We start from the raw sequence: 24,972 nt of genomic DNA, 5'->3' as shown, positions 1-24,972 counted from the left end.
ACGGCCGACTCGGAGTGGGGAAAGGCCGGAGCGGCCCCTCCAGGCCGGGGAACGCACACCGGAACCACCCGGCCGGTACGGGGAGCTGAGAGTCCGGAGCGCATCGCCATTCGCGGCGAGGACGCGTTACCCAGCACGCCGCTGTCCGCCCCGCGGCCCGCCGGGTACTGTAGTTCTCCGGGGCGGAATTCGCCGGAGCACCCGCACCGCGCCTGAAGGGCCGGGGCTGCCCGCGGGGGACCCGCAGGGAGAGGCTTCGGGGTTCCGAGTCCGCCGGCGGCTGCCGCTGTGATCTCTGGTCGCCGCGCTGAGGGACTGAATTTAATGCAACGTGCACGGGCATACAGAGGTGCAAAGGGAGGAATTCCATCCTAGGCTGTAAAAGGCAGGAGAGTTTTGTGAGAGATAATTGAGTCAAAGGAAGAAATTACAGCCGAAGCTCCTGTTTTCTCAGGTGAGTACCGGGGTGTGGGTCGAGCTGGGCTGCGCTGCTGGGTGTGTGGCACTGCCCCAAGCAATTGAGCAACATGTGTCCTGCTGTGGGTGGGGATTGGAGGAGGGTGTTTAAAACTGTATTTCTGGGCTCTGCAACACCTCCCTGAGTTGTGTGATACTTATTTTTTTAGAGCTGCTTCCTAAAAGTTGTCACCATCAACAGCATTTGGCAGAAGAGAAACTGGACTTCTGGAGACAAGCTTTCCTCCAAAGGCCCAAATGGGGTAATGTTCAAGCTGTTGGTCTTCGTGTTTCTGTGTCTGTTCTCCAGGATCCCTGAGCGGGACCTGGCACATTTGCTGGTACTGTAACAGCAATGAGAGTCCAGTGCTGTGATGCTGTGGTGCATCACCAGCATTTAGGAGCAGCAAGAGAAGGTGCAGGTGGGGCAGTTGCTGTTGCCCCAGTGGTGCTCATGTGGCTCTGCACACTGGTGGTCACCTCAAGGGTGGCAAAGTCCACCCATCCAGGAAAATTATGTGTTTTGTGTTCAGACCAGTGATCTTTGGTTTGTTGATAAAGTTACGTGCTCGGTATTTCATAGAAAGTAGGGTTGAAAAACAACTGTAGTGATTGAAAAATGAGCTTGTACTTACGTGCATAGTAAGGATGTAGTTATAAACATGTGCACTTTCTTTTTCACTTACCTAAGCGTCAGCCAGCAGAGGGTGCACAGGTTAACTGGGAGGCCTTCGTTTTGAGTTCTGTTTGTCACTGATGGCTTCCTCTTGATGTTAAGCTTGCAAACAGATGAGTTCAATAAATCAGTTTTCTGTTACATTCTGATGGATAAGTAAGAAAACATGTTGAATTATCTCAGGAAAAAATGGGAAAAACAGAATTTTCAGCAGGGAAGAGGACAGTAAAGGATTGTGCAGAATACTTACATATTTAAATGCCATGTAAAAAGTCCCCACAAATATTCTGATATGTGGGAAAACAACTTGTCTGTAAAGTTAAACTAATGCATGGGTTTTTGCAGGATTGTAACCTAAAGAATCATGTGTACATTTGTGTCTTCATTTCAGTGTTTAAGAAATTTGTGCTGAGTGAACAGAATCTTCCTAACTTCAAGTTTATAGTTGTGTGATCTCTGAGCATGCCTTTAGTAGGTGAAGTAGTAAAATCTGAAAATCACATTATAAATAGATTTATCATAAAATGGAAATTCCTTTCAAAAAATTATTCTAGGATATAATAATATATTTTTAACTTCAGTTAGAATTAAAGTATTTTTCACAAATTGAGGTATATTCAGTTCGAATTCCTTACTGAAGCTTCATTTTAAAGTCAAAATAGTGTTTGATGGTGAAGCCAGCACATCTACATTATAAACTGAAATGAAACAGTTTCAACAAAACGTCCTGGTAAAAACAAAAGCTTCCATATACATATATACATAGAAAGTGTTAACAGAATCATTACATTTGGGGTCAAGCTTCTGTAAGAATTTTTTATCCCCTGCCAAGTCAAGTAAAAGAAGAAACAGGAGCTCAAGTTTAGGATAGGGCCGATTACATTAGTCACTTACAGCAATTTAGGAATTGAATTCCATACATTTATACATAGAATTAATTCAGATAAAACACTTGTGTTAGTTGTTTTATGTTCATGGCACTCACATTGATTAAAGATTTAGAAAATAAAATACATCTCTGTTTCTGAAGTAACCATTCCTTTCCTTGTTGCTGGCTGTTCACGTCTCTGATCTTGCAGTTGCCATTATTTTGTCTTCATCTGCATTTTTAAAGTGTTTTCAATACCTTAAAAACATATTAAAGATTGCAGTCAATTCCCTCAGTACTGGAGATAAGGCTTCCTTTGCTTCCACTGTCTTCCAGGCAATCAGATGCATATGCCAGTGTGAACTAGTGCAGTTCATAGTCTCAATTGAAAAACGTTTTCCCTTTCTTTGTGGGAATGGTGCAGTGATTGCTTCTTTAAAATAAAAGAATAAAGATAATTCAGCCTGGAGTTTTGTAAGATATTGCAAAAATGGTTTATGTTGCAGAATAATTTTTACAGGAATATCAAGGGAAAATAGTGGCTATTCTCCAAATTAGGAAATTAAGTAATAGTAATATTTTTAAACCCTCAAGGATTTTTAGCTGTCTGCTTGTACCTAATAATAGTCCATTATATAGTACTTACATACATTATTTTATCCCAAATAAAATACCTTCAAGCTATGTTGCTGTTTTTTCTGGATATGTAATGGTCTGAGTAATTTTTTTGCAGGCAAAGAATAACATCATCCTTCCTCATCTCTGTCTCCCATTGCCCTCATACAGTCTATTCTTTTCTTAACCTATTTGCACAGACTACCTGAAAGGTAGTGTAGGAGCAGTCTTTTCTTTCTTAACACTTTTGTATATGTGGTTAAAAATACATCTGCTTGCTGGTTAGTTGTCTGAGTCTTGTTTGTTTGCATCTGCTGTTGCTTTTTAACCAATGTAAACTGTTGCCCCGCAGGAGTCAGTGTAGTATTTTGTTTCTCCTTATTAATCAAAATATTTTTTGCTTTTCTTTTCCCCTTGATGTGTAGCCAGTGCTCTTCAGTATTTTCTGAAAGTTGCTGTGCGCCCACAGGGATGGCTGCATCATCCCAGTGATGATGGGAAGGAAAAATACTTGAGAGTTTTAGATCTGCTGAGTTTGAGAAATTTGGAAATATCTTTGTGTTTCAACTGGGCACTTCTTGTAAAGCGAGTCATTGAAGGACTAATTGTGAAGCCTCAGAAGGGCATGTTTTGTCACTTTGTAGAATAGAATAGCGCTATGTATTCACTTCATGAATGAATTTGGTTGATAGCAAAATCTCTTTGTTCCTTGCTTCCATCCTTTCTTCCTCCCCTCTTCATTTGACCTGTTGGGTGGTACCTGGATCTCAGAAATACCAAACATGTATTTAAAAAAAAAAAAGACTACTGATAATTTGTAGTTATACCTTCAGTGCTACCATCGTCATAAGGAGTTTTTCACTTTGTGTTCGTGATCCCTTTTACTACTCGCATTGTACAGCTAAGCTGTTTGATGGTGATAAAATATGCTAGCATATGCTTTATAGGAGGGCATTTGGATTTGATTATCAAGTGTCTTGTAGATAAGTTTCTAGGTTCCAAGTAGAACGAATGATATGAAAATCACTGTTTCCATGATATCTTTCTGAACAGAAATGTAATGGAAGCTATACATAGTCTTCCTAGTACAGGCTCATGTTTTTCCTTGTAATGGTGACTCTGCGTACAGGTAGGCTCAGCAATTGCAAATGGAAGGACTTGTTAGCTCTGCAGCAAGAAATCAGTTGTGTGTCACAAGGTTTTCATCATTAGCTTAACTGAAACTAGTTTCTCAGACAAAAATGGGGAGATATTCTTTTTTTTTCTGTCTTTTTTCTTGACACCTATTTCAGAATTCATGCTTCTTAAGTATATTATTCATCAGTGAAGTAGTTTACATATGTTTTGGTGTGAACTTCGCTGTTTAAAACAAGATTAGAACAGTTTTCTCTCCTACATCTCTAATTTTATCTGTGTGGATGTAACTGCTTTGAGATTTTAATGCCAACATCCATCATAAATGCTTGTTGTCTACCTGGCAGATGACATGTTCACCTTCACCACGCTTTTCTAAAGGTGCTGTGTTAAAGTGTTTGGGAGGGGAGGATTTTCTTAAGGTTATTCCTTCTTTGTAGCAGCAATTTTAAAGGCTGAAATGTGAAGCTCCACGGGGGAAAATATATCTTCTGTTTCCTTTTGAGCACGGTTACTGAGTGTGTAGTTGCTTTAAAGCTTTTTCTCCCCCTGAAAACCAGCTAAAGCTTCTACAAAAAAGGCATTTTCAATGTATTGCAGTGTCATGATAAGATCCTTAAAGGTAAAGGTTGGATTGCTTGGATTAATAGTCAAGCTTTCCTGACTGTAGCTCTGAACAAGGAAATAATTCCTGATTCTTTCAGACATTTTTTGCTGACATTGCTTCAGGATATGATCATATCTGACAAAGAGAAAGGCTGGTTGCCTATTTCATTAACAAAATCAGTTAGAGAAATAATCAAGGAATGACTCACTTCTGAAAATGAGAATTAGTCTTCCAAGCAACATAAATGCTCTTAGACCTTCTAGTAGCCAGATTGCCTATTGATCTCACGATCTGTGGGTCATTCTATCTCTTAGATAAGTGCACACCTCCAAGGAACTTCTTGATATTTAACACTGGATGAACAGTGAACTTAACTTCCCTGCCTTCCTCCCTATCCTTGCATTTTCTTGATATTTCAGAATTTATCAGCTAAACTTGTGTAATTATCGCTCAGAAGATCATATTCTCATAAAAAAGAGCTGCATCTCTGGATTTTTACTGGTGCCGGATCATCTTAGTCATCTGACTATAATTTCCATCTGTGCATCTTTTCATGTTCTTACTGAGATATTTAGAAAGCCAAGAAAAATTATGTGACTAGCCTCCCAGCTGAATCATTGTATTTTATGCTGAATATAAATGCTGTCACAGGAAATGCGAGATACTAACTCAGGTCTTTTTGAATGATTGAAGGAGGAAGGGGATTTGTAAACAGTTTGCAGTGTAATCACGGAATCTTTATCCAGACACTTTTATTATTTAATGATGATAATTTTTAATCAAAAATTTGTGATAATTTTTGTGGTTTTGTTTTGTGTTTCTTTTCTACTTGGTTTTGTGACCAAGAAGACTGCCTTAATGTAAATTACATTTTGCAGAATTTGTCAAGGTGTGGTAGTTTTTATGCCTCATTGTTACTATTTCATAATGTTCCATATGTGTTAATAATGACGCATCTTGTTATGAAAAATGGTTCATACATATTTTCAGGGAAAAAGTAAAATGGGTTGTATTAACTTAAGTGTAAACTGGACTTGTTTTAGTTGATCAGCTACATCAAAAACAAAAAGCCATCATGAAATCATGGAAATTTGAAGAGGTTTTAATATTTCTTTAATAGGATTAAATGCTGCATTTTCCCTGGTGATGCCCCATATCCCGATAGAACATTGCAGGCCTGGTAGCCAAAATGTAACAGTGTATATATTTGGTATTGGCAGCCAAAAGGTTAAAAAACCATTTTGTTTAATCTTAGACAAATAGAGAGAAATTTTAATCTTATTTTTTCCTCTTGTTTTTCTGTAGGCTTAAAATGAATAAATAATGCCCTTTAAAAAGTATGACTCATTCCAAAGTACACCTTAAATGAGGAGTTGTTCATTTAATTGAAGTAACTTCTTTGCCCAGCTTTGTATTGATGTGCACAAATTAATCTGTTTTTATTCATGGTACAAGACTTGTGATCGAATAGTAGGATTTTCCTCAAGATGGAAATCTTCCTTTTGTTACCAATTTACACGGAGTGTTTTCTAATAATGCCTGTACTTAAACTGCGCCTGTTCTTTTGTAACTACATTTTGTATTTCCAGTGTGCTAAATTTGTATGCGTGGCATATACAGCAGAAGCACTCAAAAAAAAAAAAAAAAAAAAAAAGAGTCATTTTTAAAGTCACATACAGAACAGCTGAAGGGAAAAAGAACTAAAGCACATCAGAGTAAATCTAGGAGGAGGAATAATTCATTTTACTTATCTTCAAGAAAGCCTACATTAACAAGAATATGCCAAAAAAAAAACCCACAAACAAAATCCCAACAAGACAAAATTCTGGTACTAGCTACACACATTTGTTATCTTTTGTTATTTATATGGTATGAAGAGATTCCATCTGAAGTAAAATACAATAACAGATGACAGCTGTACATGTAATAGAAAAACATAGAAACAAGCATTTTGTAATTAGCGTGACAGAAGAGCTGGAACTGGGATCATCTGGAAGGTCTCTTCTGACCCAAGCCATTTTATGAGTAATTCTATGAAATTTAACATCCAAAACCATTGATTTCTAAGGGGGCACTGAGTGGGGTTCAGCAGAATACAAAGCAGAAATTTTGGAAGCATTTCTGGTGCATAATGTTGACAGTTTTTGAATCTTTCATTTCTTGAGTAAAAGAACAAAACCACAATCACAATTCTAGAATTGAATATTTGAAGACTGTTTCCTGGTGAATGGGGTGAAAAATGTGAAGCCCAATGACAATGTGTACCCTTTTGAACAAGTGGTTTAATTACTGATCACTCTTTGCTTCTCTTTTATTAAGAATGCAATGTCCAACTTGATTTGTTGTTTTTCTGTGTTCATTTCCACTGGCAGTTAGGACTTTAAAATTACACCAAAAAATTTACCTTTCCAGTTTTGTTGCAGTAGCCTGCTTTGGGACTGCTTGGACTTTCAGCACATTCAGGGGATATTGCTGCTCTTTAAAAAGCATTTAAATTGATATTATAGTACAAGATTATTACTAAGGTTGATATTGGTTCTTGATTATTTGACCAGTTTCTCTTCTAAGTGACATAAAAAACTAAATTACGGCAAAACTGTAATTTGAGTTAATTGTATTTTCAGATCTCTGAACAAAATGAATTTCATTACAAGGCTTTCTGCTTTGTGTCTCAGCAAAAAAAGCAATATGCAGCAAAGGCACCAGAGTAGTCGGCGGCCAGCTGTTCCACTTGGATCACGGATTTTAACTGACCCTTCCAAAGTTTTTGAGCATAACATGTGGTAAGATATCTATTTAAGGATGATTTTCATATTTGTCTATATTATTTACTATAATGAATAATGTATATTTATACATATGTATTACATGCCAATGCATGTGTGTATGTTTGTATACATATGAATAAAACAATAGACTAAGAATTGGTTCTGAAAGGTGTTGCTTAAGAGGAATTCATACTGTCATAAATAGCCTTGACACTATGAGTTTTCAGTGGCTTGTGTAAAAAGTGGAGTATGTAGTCATATGATGAAAGGCAAAATAATTCTGCAATGAATTAGGAAACAGTGCAGAGGACCGGTAGTATATGTTTTAATGGCAGAAATGTACTTTTTAGGCACAAAAATACTGCATAATGTATTGGCATTGTGTTCTACAACTGATACCACATCAAAAGCAAACTGTGTTCTGCATACTGAAGTTCTTACAAGTATTTCATCAGAGATTGCATGCAGTGCTTAATGGTTAAAAAACCCAACAAGATGAACTCAAAACACCAGAAAAACACAAATCATAATGTAAATAATCAATATAGTAGCAGAGAAAACAATTACTTATGTTTATAAGAGTAATAATTGCTCTGATAAGCAGCTAGGCATCTCTACTTCTAAAAGGTATTTTTATGATTAATGGGGGGCCAGCAAACAGTGAGAATCCTGCTGAACACTGTTGGAAAGCTGTCTTAGGAAATAAGATTGATAAGACTAGGAGTTTACTCTGTGGAATGGAGATGAACAAGTTGAAACTATACAGTAAGTGGAAAATAATTGTTAGAAGAATCTATCTAGAAAGTAGGAAAACATCTTCCTATGCTATCAGGAAGACCAGGAATTTTTAATTCTGTAGTGCATGATTTAAGAAGAAGGAATATTTGACAAAAGGAGAAACAGGGCATTTAAAGAATGAACAAGAAATCATTTACTGCATAGTTTTAAAGTATATTTTGAACTCTGCCACATGATTTTTGAGAGCAAATATTTAGCTATTTCTGAAAACAGACAGAATGTGACTAATAATAATAAAAAGCTAATGGATAACATAATACTGGGATAACAGACCAGAAACTTCAGGGATAAATTTAAGGCATACGAGAATTAAAAATTAAGTTACTTGTATATCGCTGATTACAGAACAGGAAGATTGGTTTTAGAGACAGTGAACTCTTTTCAGGAGAAATGTTAGTCCTATTCTTAATAAAAAATGCATATTCCTCAGCCCAGATGCAGCTTGAAGCTTTTTCTTAATCATTTCATTTGACTTTTACCTGACTAATAATTTTTGCCTGTAACACGCTGAAGCTTTTTTGTTTGTTTGTTTTTGTTTTTTTTTTCAACTCTGTCCATCTCTTTTTGGTCATTTGCCTGTATTTTAAAAGCAAATGAATTTGAGACATTGCAGCTAATTTGTGATTGTTTTCCCCAGAAAATGATTATGAAAAATCATATTTAAAGGCTGATTCTTCATTTGCCTTTTTTTTCAGGGACCACATGCAATGGTCACAGGAAGAGGAGGAGCGTGCCAAGGAAAAAGCAGCAGAGAACTCACTTGTGAAAGTCCAATTGGAAGATCAAGGTAAGAAATCCGTAATTACTTTTAAAAAAATCTCATTTTAACACCAATTATTGAAGCACTTAACGAAGTTTTGAAATCCAATAGTACTCCTTTTATTTTTGTGTTCTCTGATCAAAGGGGATTGTCCTAAGGTGTGTTTTTCTAGTAATTAATTTACTTAATTAAGTGATTTTGCTTTTTGGAGGAGCAACAGGATGTATGAAAAACAAATCAGTTTGGTGCAGTTGTGAGGAAAGACTTCTTTAGTAAAAGTTCTTTAGGATAAAATTCCTACTAAACAGACTGTTAGCTTGACCAAAGGAGGAGTGACTTTGTAGCCAGCTGAGGTGCTGGGAATGAAAATTCCCATGTGCAGTATTCAAATCCTCTTAAATGATTTGTTAAGTGTTTAGAGAGTTAATATTTGTACGTGGCACTATATTTCTGTTAAGTGCCATGAAAGTTACAGTGATCCGAGCTCACCCCAGCTTGCTGCATCGGTCAAACTGAAGTACTTCACTTTGTGTGGAAGGTGGTCCAAAATATGGAGCCTGTCCTACAAATGATTAGGGAATCCTATACCTGTCTTTAGAGGCAAAACTTAACATGATGTGCATTTCTGAAGAACCACTGCTCTAGGCTCAAACTGGTAAACTAAATCTTAGACTGAATTTGCTAGTAGTTATGTATGCTAAAGGTGGAGTATTAATTTGGTAGTAACCTAGAAGAATGAATTCTTAATTTGCTCCTTTATTATAAAGATATTCTGAAAACAATTACTTGGATGGGCAAGAGTTTACCTAGCATGTTTTGAACATGTAGAATTAGATAGTGTCGTTATGACCCTGTACTCAGTTTTATTGATATAACCAGTGCAAATGTTTGAGTGTATGTGAATTAGCTGTGAGTGCATTTTGGTGTGTGTGCTCTCCACCACTTTGTCATCTGCCCTTTTCTTTTCTTGTGTCTCTCATTCTTTATCTCAATCCAGGAGTAAAATGTTTGCTTTTCAAAACTGACATCTGGTATTTTCATTATTTTTGTATGAATAGTTGAAAAAGAGATCGTGATTAAAAAGTAAATATGTAACCATGTAACTCATGGAATCTTTCATTCTTAACCTACAGTCAATTAGACCTTAGTTTGAGCTGGTGAGAAATGAAATAATCAAACATTTGTCAAGAAATAAAAGAATCCAAGATGATTCCCCATGAATGCCTCTCTGTTTAGAAGCTGAATAGGTTTCTGAAACTGTTCGTTCAGAAAGCTTAAGCTTAATTCTGCAAATGGAAGTATGTTTTGGCCTATTTGTGTTAACAATGAACTAGATGGAAGTTAATGAGCAGGTTGTTTTGAAGCCTTGGAAACTGCAGTAAGGGAAAAAGAAAAGATAGATTTCAGCTATCTTGAAATCACTAAAATAGAATAGTTCTGGTGAGCCTTAGTAAAACGAGATGTTAAAGTGAATGAGTGAGTGAACCCGTGATCCTAGTTTTAGGAATTTGATTTAGGTATTAGCTTGTTTGATGTGTTTGATTTCTTCTTAGGTCTGATTGTCAGTGCATGAAATACATGTCAGAATAGATTTTGTTTTGGAGAAAAATCAAATGGACTAAGAAAGAGACTTTTTTGGTTGTAGCTGTCTCAAAAGTTTGTATCTTAATTTCATTATAGATTTTATGGGCTTTGGAAAAAGTAGTAGTCAGGCTTCTTAAATATTCAAAAGGACACAATGTGGAGGAAGCAACAACAAAATAAGCCAATGTGGTGACTGTAGTTATCAGTAAAGATATTGAACAGTAAATGCACCAGTACCAACCCCTGGGGAACACCTCTCATGACCGATCACCAGACGGATTTAACTCATTCATGACCACTCTCTGGGCCCTGCCGTACAGACAGTTCTTTACCCAGGAAAGAGTGTATCTGTCCAAGCCATGGGCTGCCAGCTGCTCCAAGAGGATACTGTGGGAGACAGTATCAAATGCTTTTCTGAAGCCTAGGGAGACTACATCAACAGTCTTTCCCTCATCCGTCAAGTCAGTCGATCAGAGAAGGAGATCAGGTTGGTTAAGCAGGACCTGCCTTTCATGAACCCATGCTCACTAGGCCTGATCCCCCAGTAGTCCCTGGAGGTGTTCAAGAAATGTTTAAATGATGTACTGAGGGACATGGTTTAGTGGGAAATACTGGTGATAGGTGGACGGTTGGACTGGTTCAACTTAGAAGTCTTTTCCAACTTTGGTGATTCCGTGATTCTATGTCAGAAAAATTTATTAGTAATAATACTATGTGTGGCTATTACTCAGTGGTGCAGGTGTGACCATTGAAAGAATGGGAAGAGTTCTTGCACTTGAATCTGTCTGATATTAAACTAATAAAGTTTGAAAGGTGAACTTTAGAAATTGCTTTGCTTCCATTTTGAAATGGGCATTTAAGTCCAAGGGTTCTGAAGAATACTGCAGAAAAATACTCAGTATGAAAAAAGAGTAGTAATGAATTAAGAATCTTTGTAGTAGATGATTTGATTTTTGTATTGGAGCTGAGCAATCTTCACGAATGTGTAACGTACATTATTGAAATCTGGTATATACGACCTCAATCAACTGTGCATTTGAGATTATAAAACACATCTGTACAGTTGCTGTGCATAGCTGGGTCTTGCCCTTTAATAATACGTTTAGATGTATTAAATTATAAATTCTAAAAATTATTCATATTTCTAGGACAAGGCATTCTGCCACCTCCTTGCCACTTCCCACTGCCTGTCTGTGCCTCTAGTGATAATTCTCAGCCTTGTTTATTTCTGAAAAGCTGTAGTGATCCAGGAAATGGTATATTAAGATTTAAATGAGAGTAGAAGAAATGCACCATGTATTTACTGTATGCATTTCTATTAAAAGATCTGATTACTGTCAATGAATGAGGAAGAAGTCAAAAAGGCAACATAATTTGATGTTCGCTTCACAAGAGGTGTCAAGGGTAACAAGAAACAATTCAGTAAATGCTTTGGGAATAAGGAGAGAAACAGGATAAAGATTTGGTTTGGTATTTGGCAGGAGCAGTGAGGAAGGAAAAATAATCAACCAAAGAGGTATTGAAAGAGCTCAAATTGTTATCTTTTTATCAGCCTTCCTGTAGGGTTAGCTGCAGTACAGTTGCTAGTGCAATTACTGCTAGCCAGAAGATCTACCTCTGAAGAAGAACAGGTTACAAAATATATCCATAGAGTACATGGATGATCAGGAAAGCAGAAAACAGAGCTGGCTGGGGTTATGTTTGTTTGTTTGTTTAGTAAGTGGAGGTAGGAAGAAAGACATGTCAGGAATTCCTGTCTCAGCTCCTGGAAAAAAATCTGGAAAAGATAATCTACAGGTAGCATGCACTGCATTTGAAAGAACAAAGGAGATACTGGCCAACAATATTTTTTATGAGTTAAACACTTAAAATCATGCTAATTTCATTCTTGGAGAAGGTTGTGAGTCCTGGAGATGAGGAATAAACAGCAGATGTCATATAATTTATTCTTAGTCAGGCTTTTGACTATACTTTCCTTGACATTTTAACAAGCAGGTTAGGCTAGCGAAAGGTAATGAAGCTGTTTTGGGGTGAATGAATGCTTAGAGTTCCTTTCAGATTGGAAGGCTATGCTGGGCACAGTATCATTTTGTTCTTTGTCTAGTACTGCTCGGTGATTTCATTAGTGACTTCAAGAATGGGAGACTTGAAGGTGGTATTTATTGAAGAGGTCTTTCAAGTATGGCAAAGAAGAGGATTAGAATTTAGAAATATCTTGAGAAATTATAATCAAAAAAATGATCTGGAAAATATAGAGTTACATCTGATAAAAATAAGTACAGAATACTTTGCTTAGGAGTAACCAAGGAGAGGGGGCAGATAAGTTCTGGAACAATTGGCAAGGTAGTCATTTTGCAGATCTGCGGGTTGTGGTGAATCACCTGCTGAATCAGCAGTGTCGTGCTGTTGCAAAATGGCAAGCTGGAGTTTATAAACAGGGTTACAGCTTGTAAGACTCATAAAATATTCCTTTTCCTTTGTGTTGTTAATGTCTTTAGCAGAATACAGCACCAAAAAGTAGAAAAATCAAAATGATAAGTCTAAAAATCTTCACTTCTGTAGAGAAAAAAGGAGACGTTTAAATAATTTAGAAATTACTATGTTCTACATTAAAAAAAAAAAAAATCAAAAAAAAAAATCACATGAATAAAGAGATGTTGTAAAGAGTAGTGAGTAATCTTTTCTCTGTCTGCTTGAAGAGATGCAGAAAGCCTCTATGTCCCAAGTCCACTAAGTGAGGTGAAATCTAATTAAAACCTCATGGAGTATTTTTCAGCACAAATCAAGTTGAGGCTCCAAATTCATGTATTTTTATTTAGGTATATACACTATGGGAAACAAAAAAACCCAAAACTTTTAATAGTAAATTTGAGATTCAGATTTCATGTTGCTTTATTGTATCTTGCAGCTAAGCTTGTGGTCACCAAGTTCTTGCTTTGTTTTGATTTCAGATAAGTATGAGAGAGAAGCCAGTAAATATTGGAATGAATTTTACAAGACTCACAAAAATAACTTCTTCAAGGATCGCAATTGGTTGTTTTTGGAATTTCCAGAAATTCTTCCAGAAAAACTGAGAGAACAGTTGAAAATAGAGGAAAGACCTTCTGAACATGCAAAAATAAATATTACCAACAGTTTTTCACAAAAGAAAGAGATTGAGGAAGGAGAAAGATATTGGAAGAAAAATATTGGAGATGATTCCACTTCTGAAAAAGGATACGTATCTAATAAAAAACAATCAATATCTATTGCTGACAGCCTTCGGGGTAAAAAAAATGAGGAAGAAGTTAATATGCTGGAATCCTTCCCTGGTAGCCATGCCACGTACAGAATATTAGAGGTAACGCACTGCAAATGCTCTGTCCATTGTATACAGCTCCACATACTTACTCAAATGCTTGATAAAGATGCTTATTAACTATCAAGAAAGTAAACAGTTAGAATTTGAACTACTGTGTTCACTTAAGGCAGAAACGTTCAGAGCAACCCAGGACCTGAGCACTGCTTCCCCTTTAAAATTTCTTCCAAATCAGAATTGTGTGGTCAGATTCCATTTTCAGTTGTGTTCCTAATTTTCCTATAGGAGATTCTGTCACGAAGTGCTCTGTTATCCATACTTGGTAAATTCTTGCCAAATGGTTGGATAAAGCTATCACATTTTCCTATGCAGTTTGAGTGCTGGAGTCTTTCTTAACTTTGGAAAGATATTGAAGAGAAATGTGATCTTAAGAGAAGTGATCGCAGAACTGTGGTGAGAGCTATTTATACCTTTTCTGCCTTCAAGTCTAATGGGTCCTACCTACTAACTAATTTAAGACAAAAATGAATATGTTTTATTTGCTCATTCAGCTTTTTTGTGTCTTCTGATCCTAGGTTGGTTGTGGTGCTGGAAATAGTGTATTTCCTATCTTGAAAGTTCTGTGGTATGTAGTGCTGTATTTTCAAATATGAAAGTTCTGTTTTTCTCCATTTCCTTCAAATGTTGGTGCTGGGCTAGTGCAGCAGGAAGTGCTAACGGCTATGCTTTACAGCCCTGAAATTCTTAGTGCACGGAGACCACAGACAATATTGCTAACACGAGTACCAGATACCCTGGCACTGCTCAGCCCCTAGTCTTGAAGGTGTCATATCTGTTGACAAGTTTTTTTCTTCAGAAGCATTCATGCTGACATATTGTAGTTAATCACAGACAAGTTAAATATTCTCCTGTACTTTATCTTATACGTTACTGATACTGCTTTAAAGATACTACCTGATACTGCTTTAAAGAGCCAATTTCAGACAGTAAATAATGGCTTGGTCTTCTGGCAATAAGTTCTGTTAGTTTTTTTAATTTGGTTGACGTACTTTATCAAATTGCTTCAGGTTTTAGTGGCAAGGAAGTGACAAGTCCTGTACTGCAGTACTTAATTCCCTGAAATGTTTAAAGCACTTAGCTTCTGGTTTTAGAAAGCACTGTTATGACAGCCTGTGCTCCCTTCCATGTATGCAGGAAGGTTTTATTGGAAATAAATTTACTGGATATATATCATGGATTAAAATAGAATTCATGCCTCCAGGAGGTCATGTACAGCATAGTTCATTATTCTGTAAATGAATTCTGATTGCTAGTATCACAACAATGCAAAAATCCTCTATTTTGTAGATATGGAAACAGAGAGCAGGAGGAATCAGGTGATACACTGGGGTCATAAATGAAACCTATTAGTGTCAGCAATGCATTTTCATCACAAAACAAATAGTTTGCTTTAGATAGCATAGCCTGAAAGGGAAGCCCTGTATCATATGAGTATTTGTATTAAAAAGATGAGACAAACTTCTGTGTTTTTTTCACAGGAGGCATTAGTCATAGGTTGGCATTTCTGATTGTTAATTAATCCTGGAGATCTCTATTCTTATGCAAATCCTTCAGTCAGCCAGATTAGTTGGTACATTGAACAACTTATACATTTATCTTATGTATTACCTGATGGAAACATTTTTTGCCTCTTTGCAGGTTTGGCTTTAAAGCACAGTTGATTTTTTTATTTATTTTTATTTTTTTAATTTAATAATGTAAAAATTGTCTTTTGTATAAATAAAAAAAAAAAGAAAGCTGAAGTCAAATATGTACCTTAGCTACAAAAATATTCCACTTAAGTTTGTAACATAACTTTTATGCAGGTTTTTCATGCTCCCATAAAATTTTAGTTGCTTTTTAATACGAAGCAACATGAAATAGCTATCCACATTGACTTGTGTCTTTGTTTTAAGCTTACTTTTCACACAGCTACTATTCTGCTTTCTAAAAAGTAATATAAAAGTAATAACATTTTAGCAAGTCAATAAGTCAATTAGGTAACCAACTGGACCTTTGTCAGGGGACTGTCTGGGTCCAAAGCCTGGCTGTTTGTCTTCATCCATGATGAAAACCTTAACTTACCAAATGTCATTGTGATTGCAGAGCTCATAAAAGTTCTGTTCTGCAACAGAGAATATATTTGGTCCGTAAGGTTTCTCCTGAAGGGACTTAAAACAGAGATCACTAATTCCCTTTCTAAAGAAACAGTCTGTCCAAAATCTCAAATAATTTTTAAGAGGGATGAACTGGTCATGAGTTGATGATGAGATCATCCTTCAGTAGGTTTGGTGGGGAGGCTTTACTCAGTTACTTCTAAATGAGTTTTTTGGAGGTGAAAAAAAAAACATCTCCCTCAATTTACTAGTATCTGGTGAATTGTACAAGGAAATTTGCAGCTGGCTTAGTTGTGGATGGGAAAGGAAGGCAAAAAAATTCTACAGGAAATTCTCATTCATCGTTACTTACAAAACAAATCAGATAATGGAAGGAAACAATCAATACAATTTAATGGAATCTAAACGACAACAAGGTGGTATATGGGAATCCAAACATCTACAGAACTGTGGATGACTTTTGCAAACCTATCCACCTCAACATTATTTTACCAATTAGACTGCATACATGAGTTAATGATAAAGATTTAGTCCAATGCTTCTTGGAAGAAAATGTGACCTCTTATGTGCCTTTTATGTGATATAACACTGTGATGTTGTCTTTGCCCCTGGCAGCCCTCTGTGACCTTCTTTCTTTTCCTTTTCACTTCCTATCCCTGACAAGGCTGTAATCCTCCTTTTTAGACTAACTCTGTTGGTATTCTTATGAATTCATCTGCCCTATTGGCTCATTACAACCTATACAGCTTTCCATGTCCATCAAGATGTGCTGAATCAAACCAATGGAAAGTCCCAAAGGGCCCTCTGTAGTTCCAAGAGCACTGATGCAGACTTTCATCTTTTACACTAATAATTTTTCAACTGATGGTGGTTTGTTTTTCTAGCAATACACCTGGAACCTTTCTGTACTGTTGTGATTTTGCTTCAGGAGCAGTGGAGCTCGTAAAGGTAATTCATGTGCTTGCTTTAGAGTACTTTATAAGCTTGTAATTCAGGAGGCTGCCAGGCAGCCATCTTCATGAAAAAGAATGTGATAGCTTTGACAACTTTTAACTGAAGTTTTCAATATTCCAAAGAACAAAGTCTTACTTTGTACAAGAGGAATGAATACCATCAGTAAGCTTGCTTCTCAGCTTGAGTAAGATACCAGACAGAATAGGCTTTTATGAGAGATGTTTTACAATGCTGAATAATTGAAGAAAAAAGTTTCTTGAGTCATAGTAAACGTATTAACTACTACTGTTCTCTCTGTGCCTCTTTTCATCTTTTTCCCGACAGTCACATTCGTCCTACAATTCAGCCCGGTGTTCTGCCTTTGTTCATGATGTGTGTGATGATGCTTTACCCTATCCTTTTCCAGATGAGATCCTGGATGTCATTCTCCTTGTCTTTGTGCTCTCAACTATTCATCCTGACAGGTAAATGAGGACTAAAGGGCAAAGCAAATAGGTTAAATCTCTTTTATCCCTAGAGGTTTTCAAGAATATCAAAGGAAAATGATGAATCTTTAATTTATTATTTAGCAGGCTACAATATTTACAAAAAAAACCCAAGGTATTTTAAATGATGTTTTCCAGAGAGAAAAGCTGGTCAGTCTATTTGATTAGTGAACCTCCTGCCTCCATCAAATAAAAGGGGCATACTGTAACTAAATACATCCCTATTAAATGTGGCAGTGCTTCAAGAAAATTGCATGTTCGGAAACAGACCACTAGTCTTCCAGAAGGAAATTATTCTCAGTGATCAAAGACAAGCACTCACGATTTAACACCTTACAGTATGTTGATGAAGGTTTAGTTTGCTGGTTTTCCACACACAGCTGCATACATGCAGGTCTTTTAAATTGAAATGCATTCAGAAATTTGTAATGTGTTTGGATTTGAAGAAGTTAATCTAATTTTCATGCACAGTGTTGAGAGCTGTTAACCTCGTCATTAATAGCTCTGAATGTGTTAATGAACCGAATTTTATAACCGTTAAAGCTGGTTGTTTTTGTGTTGTTTTTTGTTTTTTTTTTTTTTTTTTTTTTTAAATGAGAAAAGTTCAAAAGAGTGCATGCAAGTTAAACTACTTGACTCTTCCTTTAGCCAGATCACTTAGAAGGAAATACACACTCTCTGTGTGGTAATGCATTTGCTGCTTTCAGAATGCCATTAAGATGGGCTTGACAAACAGGATAGTATTTGCCTAAGTCTCAAAACTGTTTCCCCGTCTACGTTACTAACGATTAGCTTCACAGAAAAATCTTTCCTATATAGGATATTGCTTCTTCCTGTTTGTTCGGAGATGAGCACATGAGTCATACAAAGCCTGGATCCAGATTTCAGAGACAATTCAAGCAGTAGAATTCAGATCTCTGTAACTGCAGTGATGCTGCCAGGAAAAAATTGGACAATAGAGGCTCATTCATTCAAACACTTAGTCTGTAAAAGCAGCAATGAGATGTTCTCTCAGAATTTCAGTGTTTTCCTGCTCATCATTTGAGTGCAAATGTGTTTATCTTTTCTTCCCATGTCTCTATCCACAGGCTGACATGGATGTTTTTTCATACATATGTACACATACTCAAATATATGTGCCCATAAAAATTTCCATGTAATTATCTGTCTGATAAGATCGACTTTCCAAACACTTGTTAGGCATCTCATTCTCAAAGAGCTGAAGTTACTGCATGCAGATTAATATAATCCAAATCTTTTTTGTTTAGTTTCCATTTTTCCTGGAAATGTTGGAAGTAGGAGGAAAAAAGGAAAACCAAGAGAATGATGCTGCAGAACTTAGGTTCTTTGGGGATGTGAAAAACATGCATGAGAGACACATTTGTGTTCAGCACAATTGTTAATTAGAGACTCCTCTACAGCTCATCTATTTAGTTTTTGGTAGTTGCTGCTTTCATAACTCATAGTTATACACTTGAATTCTGCTACAAGTCACCACTAAAAGTTGGTCATAAAATTTGAAAAAATGTTTTTGAAAGAATGTGAATCAGTGCGATCCAGTCCTACTAGATCAGATCTGATTTCTCAGAGTGCTTTCACTTTTTATGTATGTACAAATTTTTGTGTGTGCACGAAACTTATGCTTACATGGGCAGTCTGTTGTTCTGGGCACAGAGTCCTGTCTTGAATGGTCATATTTTTTTGGCTGTGCTGCCTGTTCTGTCCATTGTGGCATACATGACTGCCTGGGTTGAGCATTAGCAAAGAGGAGAACTATTAAAGCATCTGACTTCCTCTGAGGAAATTATGTGCTCAAAAAGTGTATGCTTATTTTATTTATTGAGATATGCTGCTGTTTTATGTTGAATTACTTCCTAATCAAGGCAGGATAACTGCACATGGCAGTTGTATAAGGACCAAACTGTGCTAATGGTTGTGTTTTGAAGGGGTAGGCCATCTGAGAGACATACATAGTACAAGGATTTTCTATTAGTAGACAGTAATAGTATGTTGATTTTGCATAGTTAAGGATGATTAGCTCTTCTTTAGTTCTTTTAAGATGTGAATAGAAAAGCACCATGCTTTTCTTGTCCATTCATTTACTATTCTCTCTGGCTCCATGTCTTGTTTGTGATCTGTGTGCATCCATGTGGAAAGAAGGGTTGAGTTAGGCACATGGACTTCTCTACCTTGCAGCCTGCAAAGTGAAAACTGCCTTTTTTGGTCTTTCATAAATGTGGAAAACATGATTTCCACATTCATGAAATGTTCTAAAAGAGTAAGGCAAACTCAAGGCATTATTCATTAGTAATATATTTTGCAGAGTAATGCAAATATAAAGAAGTGCCAATGAAAACACCTTTGTCTAGCGAAAGAACACTATGTGTGGTACTTACTCCTGTTGTACATATGGCTAGTGGATGTGATCTTGGTAAGGAAGAGCTGATCTTAGACATGATCAAGACTCACAAATGTGCCAACATTCTGGAGGATGCAGGCTTTCTCCTCTAATTTACAAGAACTCTGGATGGAGTCCTACAGAATTCCTCTCCTGTGCTACTATTCATGTTTGTCATTACATTCTCTGTCACTACTATTCAAATACTGTGTGCATGATCAGTATCTCAATAGAGAAATCAATGTTTATCAGCCTTTCATGCCCTTGTTTTTACTGCATACTATAAAGAGGCTTAGTCTAGTTCACTGATGCCCATATCTAACTGTTTGCTGTTGTATGTATATGCCTGACTCATATGACATATATTCGGAAACTATTGAAGCAAAGGCAAGGGATTCCATTTTTTCATTTGAGTTTGTATCCTCTATATTTTTATGTAAATGTTTTTTCTTGGTAGTTGGTGGTTTTTGTTTTTTTTTTTTGTTTTGTTTTGCTTGTTTGTTTGTTTTTCCTCCTCATTATTTTTGTAAAGAGTTCTTCCTGTTTGCTAATGTTTGGCCTTTTTGTATTAAATATACTCCTTGGTGTAGCATCAGAATCTGTGCATTTTCCAAGTATCCAGGAAAAAAAAAAATCCAACAGTGACGTTGGCAGATTTCTCTGATATCTCATCTATTTTCTAAGGATGCAACAGGTTGTAAATAGATTGGTTAAACTATTGAAACCTGGAGGGATGTTGTTATTTCGAGACTATGGAAGATACGATACAGCTCAACTTCGTTTTAAAAAAGGTAATTCTTAAATGGTTTTGGAGCTTACTGGGTTTTTTTTTTTTTTGTTTTGGAAAACCCCCACAAACATCACTTTTCTGTTCTAATGTCTTAGGTCATTGCTTGTCAGAAAATTTTTATGTACGAGGAGACGGAACCAGAGTATATTTCTTTACCAAAGGTATGAAATAACTTATTTGTATAGCAAATGTTGAGTGTCTCTCACGATGATTTGGGTTATAAAAGCTCATCTTTAAACATAAATTTAAAAGCAGGCTTTCATGAACATCTTTTCTAATCCTTTGCTTTTTCAAAAGCCAAAGCTAAAAGTTGTGAGGAAGTAATTCCTTTTACATGATATATTTGTTGCATCTGAGGTTCTACAAAATTCATTGCAGACATCACTGAAATTTCTCTTGGAATAAGCATCTTGTGTCTAATGATATTCTCAAGTTCTGCTATTGAAAGAATTGGAAATATATTTAATAATATATCAATATATTTTAAATATTATTTTTAAAGTTGAGAAGCATCCTTGGAAGGATAGCTGGTAGCAATGCTCAGATTTCTTGTTCTGCTGTGTTGATCTGTCTGAGTTCTTGAACTGCTCTCTCTGCAGTAACTAAACTTAAATTGCTTGTTATGGATACTACTGCTCATTGCCTTTCCATTCATTCAGTTTTGTTGGCAATCAGTTTAGACTTGTGCATTATACCCCGCCTGCTGACAATTAATTTTATTTTGTTTTTATTTATTACAACATTTCTTCCTCTGAAAAAACAGAAGAGGTACAGAACATGTTCAACTTGGCTGGATTAACTGAAGTACAGAATTTACTTGATCGTCGATTACAAGTAAATAGGAAGAAAAAAGTGAAAATGCAGCGAGTTTGGGTACAAGGCAAGTTCCAAAAACCATTGCTGCTATCTATTAATAGTCCTGAAGAAACCACCAAGAGGCATCCTTATGGATAACTGTACTGTTAACAAAAGAAACTGAAACAAATCTGAGTAAGTATGTTTCATATAAATATTGTGTTAGCCTCTGAGAAGGAGAATTGCATTGTATTGAAAACCTTTCCCTGATATTTACTAAGAGTGTGTATTTGAAAATGTTCTGAAAAATATATGCTTTTCTAACTTCTTTATATGCGCAATGGAAGGCGATGCATTCATCTAGTCATAACTGTGTTTTTAAGTTTTAATGAAGCAGAATTATTTCTGAGATTTTTTCAGAATGTCTGCTCTCACTCTCTCATTACAAGCTGTGCTATGTTAATTTCTTCTAACCACTGTGTGTCTTGCAACTGTATTTCCTCTTTTGGGGGACATTCCTTGTTGCATAAACAGTGAAGAAAAGATCTCTTTCTAATTTGCATGAAAGTTACTTCATACTAACTGCATGTGTTATGCATAGGTATCAGATAGGTATCCTTTACTGTGACTGGCTTATTCCTCTGAAGTCTCCACTTTCAATCCACATACTTATTAGAGATATGCCAAATTCTATGTAACAGCTAAGTGACATGTTATATTTCAAGTATTACATGTAGTAAGCTGAAAATCATGTAGAAAAGAATGACCACAATGCCTAAATAGTGCTGGCCACACCTCTTTTCATGCAGTTCAGGATATAGTTGGCCTCTGTGGCTGCAAGCATGCACTATTGTGGGCATGGTGGTGCTGAGTTAGCGGTTGGACTTGATGAAGTTGGAGGTCTTTTCCAACCTTAACAATTCTATGTTTCTTTCAGCTCACATCTAGCAGAACACCCATGTCCTTCTTTACAGGGCTGCTCTCAGTGAGTTCTTCTCCCGGTCTGTACACGTACATGGGATTGCCCAGGCCTAAGTGCAATACCTTGCACTTGGCCTTGTTGAACCTCATTAGGTCCACACGGACTCACTTTCTGAGCTTGTTCAGGTTCCTTCAGATGGCATCCTTTTCTTCTATTGTATCAACTACACTACTCAGTGTTATCAGCAAACTTACTGAGGATGCTCTCAATCTCACTGTCATCGATCAAGATATTGAAATGCTTTTTATAGGTCCTGTGGAGAAACAGGACTACTCTGGTATATCAAGTGCTTCTAAGGTGAAAACCAAAATGAAGTCAGAGGAACACCATGGTGCTGAGGCAGTTGAGCTACTATTAAAATATACGATTTCTGCTGTTTAAATGAAATTGTATAGTAACTTACTCAGAAGGAGGAGTGGGTTAGGGTTAGGAGAGGATAAGAAATGGGTGAATGAATAAAATAACTGTGTTAATTCAACGAGGATATAGAATTTATATAATCTATAACATGCGTGCAGTTTTGAGTCCCATTAATACAGTTACATTCTCAAAGTCTCTTGTCTTGCTTTTGTCTGAAGGGTAAACATGTCACACCTAACAACCTGTTGTTTTGGAAGTTGCTAGCTGCTGTACTAAGTAAAGCTCATTGCCTTCTGGAAAGAAAGAAATTGTCTACATTTACATGCTAGGTATCTTCATCGCCTTTGAAAAGATGAAGGACCTGCATAATTTCCACATATTTCAAGAATGAGGTGCAATAACAGGTTTCAAGAGTAGAATCTCATCCTGCATTTCTTGTGTATTCTAAAATCCCTTTAGAGTAAGATACTTGTCTATGAATGAAGTAAGTTAGGAAGCTTGAGTTAGAAAAGATTTTAGTTAGCTTTCGCATACTGTAACTTGGAATAACGGCTTTGTGGTGTAGGTCAGATGAAATTTTAAAATACAGCTGTGTTTCTTCAAACTACCAGTCTTAGGATTCTGCAGCATGTAAATCAAAATCTGCTTATATTTTAATGAAAATGTTATCCTGTTCAGCTTTTATTTTTAATTGTGACTTTTGCCTGTGCTTAGCTCCGAGTCCTGTATGAAGCATTTTCAGTTGCAGAATTTGCCAGGAGGTGATGGTGATGATAAGCTCCTGAGCATTATATGGTATTATTCATGGTATGATGTAGATTTTCCATATGTAGAAGCTAATGAAATGTTTGCTTCGTCTCTCACACTGATATGTTGATTCTGGCAAGATTTTATTATCCTATGTTGTTATTTCAACAAAAATATTACATCAGTAGAAACCAAACCCTAAATTCTTGTATGACCTTGAGCAAAATTTACTGTTTCTCTTCCATGTCTTGCCGCTCAAATATTGGCAGTCAGTTCTAGAAGAATGGTGTAGTGTTACATGTTCTAGAAGCAATAAGATCAGCTACTATTTGTGAGAGTGTAGAATATCTGCTGCAGAGAGAATTTTAACTATGCTGAACTATTGTCAGACAGATGCAAGAGGAAATGGACAGTATTTTTCCTGATAAGTCCTACTGCCAGTGCAAGTGTTTTTCTGTATTTTGGTTTGTGAAATTTCAGCTTTCAAAAGGGGTATATTTTTAAAGTATTTTCAAAACATCTGTGTTATTTTTTAGCTGGGAGAGCCAATACTATAATATTTCCAAGAGAAAGGCCAGTAGAATTATTGAAATGAATAAAAGAACTGCAGACAACTATATGAAACATAAGGTTATGGGAGAAAGAAAAACGAGGGCATTGCTAAGAAAAAGTGCCCAGTGTAGAATAAAGTTGTAGATTTCACTTTTGAAATCTGAAATTACTCCTTTAATCAGATATATGCCTGGATTCTCTAGTTACATAAATTTATGTAAGTATATATTATAGGAATAGTAAACATTTTTATTGCAAATGATTGTGGATATGCTTTTGGTGGTTGGTTCACTCTGTTTTGTTTTTCATTTTCCTGTTTAGTAAGGCTTCTTGTGGTGGTAAGGCAGACTTGTGGTTATATGTAAATATCAGTTACAGAAAGCTGATCTTGAGCTTTGGCTTCATGGACTTCGGCTTCCTTTATTAACAGGGTGTAACTTTTGCCCACCTCCACTGATATGCATTACATTTATGTACAGAGATATATGAGAATAGCACTTACCATTTTAGACTAGGTGTTCTTTTATGTCACATAGTTTTCAAGCAAGTACAAGATACTGTTTAAAAAAAAAAAAAAAAAAAGCCGGATTTCTTTGCTGTGCTTTTTCTGAGGTGTCTAGTCAGCAGCAATTCATGTAATCTCTTTTTTCCCTCAGCAAAACCGAGGCAGGTGGTTGTGCAGTATCTACAAATCTGAAGAGGACAAAGAATATGCAAAGCAGGCAAGGAGACAGCAGGAGTTCTAGACACAAGTTTCTTCTTGTATTGGAAACCATTTTGTTTCTGTTGTGTGTCTAGATTGCATCTCTGCTAATCTGCAAATTCTACTGTTTTATGATGACAAAAAAAAATTGTAACAAACTGTCCTGAAATTCATATTAAAAACCAACAGAGTTTATTAACATAAATTTTGCTACTTCGTTTTGATTTGTGATGTGGTTTTCATTCACTTCTCTGGTGTGCTCTGTGTTATATTGACATATCCTTCATTTCCTCTTTTTCCTCGTTGTGTCAGGCAGTTGTTTCCACGGGAGAGTTTTATCTCCTGTGCAGAACAGTGTTTTTTCTTTCTGTATGAATGCAATGAGTAGTGTAGTTGTTCAGCTGGTGCTACAGTACTGGTTCTTTTTTAGATAAACAGCAAAGTCTCATGGTTGTTGAGTAGCACTTAACCAAAGGGATACCCTGC

General features: G+C 36.3%; 1 protein-coding gene across 3 annotated transcripts; it reads left to right on the top strand.

Annotated features, from left to right (window-relative positions):
* The first annotated feature begins 323 nt into the window (after nt 1-323).
* On the top strand, nt 324-24,688 carry METTL8 (methyltransferase 8, tRNA N3-cytidine). 3 transcript variants are annotated; one of them, XM_072341713.1, is made up of 12 exons: nt 324-454; nt 627-719; nt 6,981-7,139; nt 8,618-8,709; nt 13,218-13,606; nt 14,140-14,189; nt 16,605-16,668; nt 16,999-17,138; nt 20,242-20,348; nt 20,443-20,508; nt 21,111-21,337; nt 24,440-24,688. In XM_072341713.1, exons 2-11 carry the CDS (start codon nt 715-717, stop codon nt 21,299-21,301), a joined length of 1,263 nt encoding a protein of 420 aa, XP_072197814.1. In that variant the 5' UTR covers nt 324-454; nt 627-714; the 3' UTR covers nt 21,302-21,337; nt 24,440-24,688. The 3 variants fall into 3 exon arrangements, with proteins under 3 accessions (XP_072197814.1, XP_072197815.1, XP_072197816.1); XM_072341714.1 differs by having other exon boundaries at nt 7,032-7,139; nt 24,440-24,679; XM_072341715.1 differs by lacking the exons at nt 20,242-20,348; nt 24,440-24,688 and having other exon boundaries at nt 21,111-21,277.
* The last annotated feature ends 284 nt before the right edge of the window (nt 24,689-24,972 follow it).

This window comes from Excalfactoria chinensis, chromosome 7 (genome assembly GCF_039878825.1).
Source record: "Excalfactoria chinensis isolate bCotChi1 chromosome 7, bCotChi1.hap2, whole genome shotgun sequence".
Classification (NCBI taxonomy): Eukaryota; Metazoa; Chordata; class Aves; order Galliformes; family Phasianidae; genus Excalfactoria; species Excalfactoria chinensis.
This window is presented reverse-complemented; position numbering and strand designations above follow the sequence as displayed.

Excerpts from the sequence above, each read along its gene's own strand:
- METTL8 (XM_072341713.1), top strand. Across the intron at positions 13,607-14,139 it reads CCACGTACAGAATATTAGAG|GTTGGTTGTGGTGCTGGAAA; the intron begins GTAACGCACTGC and ends TTCTGATCCTAG. Across the intron at positions 20,349-20,442 it reads TCAACTTCGTTTTAAAAAAG|GTCATTGCTTGTCAGAAAAT; the intron begins GTAATTCTTAAA and ends CTAATGTCTTAG.